Source organism: Pteropus alecto, unplaced genomic scaffold, assembly GCF_000325575.1.
Source record: "Pteropus alecto unplaced genomic scaffold, ASM32557v1 scaffold195, whole genome shotgun sequence".
Lineage (NCBI taxonomy): Eukaryota > Metazoa > Chordata > Mammalia > Chiroptera > Pteropodidae > Pteropus > Pteropus alecto.
In genome coordinates, this window is record NW_006438073.1 from 1424846 (window position 1) to 1430140 (window position 5295).

The window sequence follows — 5295 nt, forward strand, 5'->3', positions numbered from 1 at the left end:
ACCAAATTCCGAAATCCCCTCCCCTATCCCCTACCTCTGCTAACAAGTCTGATCTCTTTTTCTATGAGTTTGGTTTTCTGTTTTAGAGTCACGTGTAAGTGAGAGCATAAGTATTTGTTTATCTCTGGCTTATTTCACTTAGCATAATGCTTTTGAGGTCTATTTGTGTTGTCGCAAATGGCAGGATTTCCTTTCATTTAATGGCTGTATACTGTACACACACACAGACATACATACATACATACATGCATACACATTAACTTTAAAAGTCACTATTGAACTTTTATGTATATACGTGTGTGTGTGTGTGCATGTGTGTGTATGTGTATACACTATAACTTCTTTATCCATTATCCATTCATCCACTAACAGACACAGGTTCTTTCCATGTCTTGGCTATCTTAAATAAAGCTGCTGTGAACATGGGAGTGTAGATGTCTTTCCAGTTGGTGATTTCATTTCGTTTGGCTATATTCCCAGAAATGGAATTGCTGGATCATATGGAGTTTCTATTGTCAATTTTGCGAGAAGCCTCCATACCGTTTTCCATAGTGGCTGTACCAATTTGCAATCCCACCAGCAGTGCAAAGTGTTCCCTTCTTACCACATCCCTCCCAGCACAAACATGAGGTGATGTCTCATTGTGGTTTTAATTTGCATTTCCCTGATGCTGAGTGATGTGGAACATCTTCATATGTACCTGTTGGCTTTTTGTATGTCTTCTTTGGAGAAATGTCTATTTGAGTCCTTTGTTCATTTTAAACTGGGTAATTTGTTTTTTTGTTTTTTTGTTTTTGTTTTTGCTATAACTCAGTAGTTATACAACTCAGTATGAGTTCTTCGTATATTTTGGATATTAACCCCTTATTTGATATATGGTTTACAAATATTTTTCTCCTTCCGTAGGTTGTCTTTTAACTTTGTTGATGATTTCTTTTGCTGTGCAAAAGTTTTTTTAGTTTGAGGTAGTCCCACTTGTTTATTTTTCATTTTGTTGCTTGTGCTTTAGGTGTCATATCCAAAAAATCATTACCAAGACCCATGTCAAGGAGCTTTATTCCTATATTTTCTTCTAGGAGTTTCATGATTCCAGGTCATAACATTTAAATCTTTAATCCACTTTTAGTTAATTTTTGTGAGTGGTATGAGATACGGGTCCGTTTTATTTCTTTTATATGTGAATATCCAGTTGTCAAATATTAGTTGACCTTACATGCTTGGGTTTATTTCTGGACTCGATTCAGTTCCATTGGTCTGTCTGCTTTTATGCCATAGTTTTTTGAACTGTTTTGATTACCATAGTTTTATACTATAGCTTGAAACCAGGAAGTATAATGCCTCTCTTTTTGTTCTTTCTCAGAATTTCTTTGGCTATTAGGTATCTTTTGTGGTTCCACATAAATTTTAGGAGTGTTTTCCTATTTTTATAAAAAGTGCCACTGGAATCTTGATAGGGATTGCATTGAATCTATAGATAGCTTTTGGTAGTAATGGCATTTTAACAATATTCTTTCAATCCGTAAACATTGGCTACCGTTCCATTTTTTGGTGTCTTAGTTGATTTTTTTCATCAATGCTTGTAGTTTTCAGAGTAGAGATCTTATACTTAGTTAATTTATTACTGTGTATTCTATCGTTTTTGATGCTATCGTGCATGGAATGTGTTTTCTCAGAGAATTTGTTAGTGTATAGAAATGCTACTGATTTTTGCGTGTTAATTTTGTATCCTGCAACTTTACCGAATTTGTCAATTAAATCTAACAGATTTTTTTTGGTTAAGTCTTTAGGATTTTCTATATATAAAATCACGTCATCTATGAATAGAGACAGCTTTACTTCTTCCTTTCAAATTCTGATACATTTTCTCTTTTTCTTGCCTGATTGCTCTGGCTAGGACTTACAGTACTATGTCGAGTAGAAGTGGTGAGAGTGGCACCCTTTTTATTCCTGATCTTGGAGGAAAAGCTTTCAGTCTTTCACCATTGAGTTTGATATTAGCTGTGGGCTTGTCATAGAAGGCCTTTATCATGTCGAGATATGTTCCTTCTATGTCTAATTTGTTAAGAGTTTTTATCACGCATGGATGTTGAATTTTGTCAAATGCTGTTTTTGTAGCTATTGAGATGGTCATATGATTCTTTTCTTTCATTCTATTAATATGATATATGACATCGATTCGTGTATGTTGAGTCATCCTTGCATCCCAGGGGTAAATTCTACGTGGTCGGGGTATGTAATCCTTTTAATGTGCTGATGAATTTGACTTGCTAGCATTTTATTGAGGATTTTTACATCTGTAGTCATCAGGGAAATTGGCCTGTAGTTTCTTTTCTAGTAATGGTCTCTTTCTGGTTATGGTATCAGGATAATGCTGGCCTTGTAAAATGAGTTTGGGAGTGTTCTATTCTCTTTACTTTTTTCGGGAAGAATGTGAGAAGGATTGGTATTCATTCTTCTTTAAATGTTTGGTAAAATTCACTAGTGCAGCCATCTGGTTTCGGGCTTTTTTTGGTGGAAGATTTTGATGACTGATTCAATCTCTTTACTCGTAATTAATTTATTTAGCTTTTCTATTTCTTTCTGATTCAGTCTTAGTAAGTTATGTTTCTAAGAATTTTTCAATTTCTTCTAGGTTTGTTGGCACATATATAGTTGTTCATAATTATTTTTTTTTTAAGAGAAAAAAGGTCACTATTGAACCCTTACCGCTCTGGTCTCTATGGGTCTGCAAAGAAAATAAAGGCTTTGCACTCCCCAGCCCGTCCCCTTCCCCTTAAAGGTGGTCTCCTGCCCCTACTCTCTGTACGGTGAGGCTCAAACACGTGCTTGAGGAAAACTTTTAATCTCATTTATGGGTTAACTTCGGTAACATAAGTTATTTTAGTCAAGGACTATTTTACTGTTTTTCGGCCTTTTTTTTTTTTTTGTTTTTTTTTTTTTTTTTTTTTTTTTTTTTACTGCTTAGTCAAGTAGAGAACAATGAGCTGCTCTTGTCATGTCAGGATGACGCTCCTGCTCTGTTGGCAGTGCGGTGAGTCTGAGAGTTGTTTTCCTAGTGGTGGTGACAGAGGAGCCGTGACTCATTCCTGTGCTTTCACCTGCTCGCCCCTGAAACAAAGGCATGCATTTGACTCCAGGCTGTGTGTTGAGTTAATGGCCTTTACGAGATTGGCTGGGGCAGTTCTGGCTTTTTTTTTTCTTTTTCTTTTTTTTTTTACTTCTTCCAAACAACCCCAATGAGTCAGGCAGTTCACAGACATTTCATTTACTATTTTGGCAGTGATTCTGGATACCAGTTGTTTCTTCAGATGATTTACATTCAACGTTTGTTTGTGTTTTTTTGGGGGGGGAACTTGATAGAAAATGCTCAAGAGTTTCTCACATTTCTGTGTTTCAGAGCCATTTCATGGACTCACTTTCCACACTTGTCAACCATGCTGCCTTGCTCCCAGGACCACGTAAAGCCGGCTGAGCATTAATCTCCATCAGCACAAACTAGACTGCAGGTAAATCCAACTTACGTGAGTGGTGGTTCTCTGTCAGGTTGCATGACTGTGATGAAGGTAATAAATAAAGGTTTCATTTGTGGTCCAGTTATTTTTGTTTTAAAATGTGTTTGATAACTGCCACCAAAGAAAAGTCAATCTGTTTGACTTCTGTTTTATGGCTATCCATTCTTAAGTATAAAAGAATTAAAATTAAAGTCCTATTAAGTATGTTCAGAAGCATCACCTCCAACTTTACTAAAATTGAGGGGAAGGTTTGGATCAAATTCACTTTGAGTTTGGCTTGACTAATAGACTCACTAAGCAGATTGGGGTTTTAACGGGAATGAAAAGAATCTAACAGGTTTTTTTGGATACTTGCAAGTCAGCTTTAAAGTTTTTTCTCTCATCATGTTCTAAAGTGAGGACTCTTAAAGTCTTTATAAAAGCTCTATTAACGAGTTTTATTACATAGTTTTTTTGCCCCAAGTGAGAACTTTGATTTCTCTTCCCCCTCTTCAGTCTCAGTCTAGGGGGTACTTCTTGGGGACTTCTGAATCCTTTTGTAACATTCCTACTCTGTGTGACGTATGAAAACTCCGCCAGTATGGTACCTGGAGCCATGTTATTATAAATGTGGCAGTTTTTTGAGCAGTGATCTCTCATATTGTGCGGTATTTGCTCTTCAGGAGTTTATGTGTAATGAAAATCTCTCTCTGGTCATTGAAAAATCGGTGTAGGAGAGAGTAAAGATATTTTCTCATTTTTTTCCTTCGAGAATCATTCATTCAAAAATCTCTCAGCACCAAGGCTAAAAAAGGCCTCTGCCTAGGCCGATTTTTATGCCAGTTCAATTTCTGAATTAACTTCATACTATAAATTTTGTGTTTAAAGTAACCAGTATATGAGCATGCAGTATTTTTTTTTTTTTTAACCTGGCTAATGACTTGCTTACACAATGAGGAGAACCAATTCAGTAACTTTCGTTCCTGCTTCTCTGACTTATGTCAGGCACAGAAAGAAGTTGCTCAGTCCCCTTGTGATATGAAGATTTTTTTTGTAAAATAGAAAATTCTGTCGTCATGGAATGCGATGTAGGTCACGGCTCTTACTGATGCTACTGTCCTTCATTTAGGTTAAAATGGGGAACTCCGAGAGTCAGTACACATTTCAAGGATCTAAAAATCATAGCAATACTATTCCTGGTGCTAAGCAAAAGCCTTGCTCCCTGAAAATACGCAGCATTCACGCAAAAGACGACAAGTCGTTGCATGGATGGGGTCACGCAAGCAGCGGAGCAGGTTACAAATCCAGGTCCCTGGCCCGAAGCTGCCTTTCTCACTTTAAGAGTAATCAGCCTTACGCCTCGAGACTCGGTGGACCCGCCTGCAAAGTCTCCAAAGGCAACGCCTACTCCAAGCACAGGACAAATGGCTCAGGGAGCGATTTCCAGGGCAACCACGCTGCTTTCTTACCCGAGAACGGTTTCCACTACGTCGCCCAGGACCGGGCGGAGAACCACGTGGCCTCGAAGGACTGCAATGGACACCTCCTCAACTGCTACGGGAGAAACGAGAGCGCGGCGTCCACCCCGCCGGGCGAGGACCGAAGGAGCCCCAGGGTGCTCATCAAGACGCTGGGGAAGCTGGACGGGTGTCTCCGCGTGGAGTTCCACAGCGGCGGCGCCCACGGCCACCGCCCCGGGCCCCCCGCCGGGACCGAAGGAGCCCCAGGGTGCTCATCAAGACGCTGGGGAAGCTGGACGGGTGTCTCCGCGTGGAGTTCCACAGCGGCGGCGCCCACGGCACGG

At 39.3% G+C, this 5295-nt stretch overlaps 1 protein-coding gene across 1 annotated transcript in view; it reads left to right on the forward strand.

Moving 5' to 3' along the window:
* Positions 1-5295, forward strand: part of TIAM2 (T cell lymphoma invasion and metastasis 2) — a 125737-nt gene that overhangs the window by 22061 nt on the left and 98381 nt on the right. The window contains exons 2-3 of the mRNA XM_025049051.1: positions 3398-3506; positions 4621-5219. Of these exons, the coding sequence (XP_024904819.1) occupies positions 4627-5219 (593 nt within the window). The 5' untranslated portion in view covers positions 3398-3506; positions 4621-4626. The remainder of the gene's footprint in view (positions 1-3397; positions 3507-4620; positions 5220-5295) is intronic.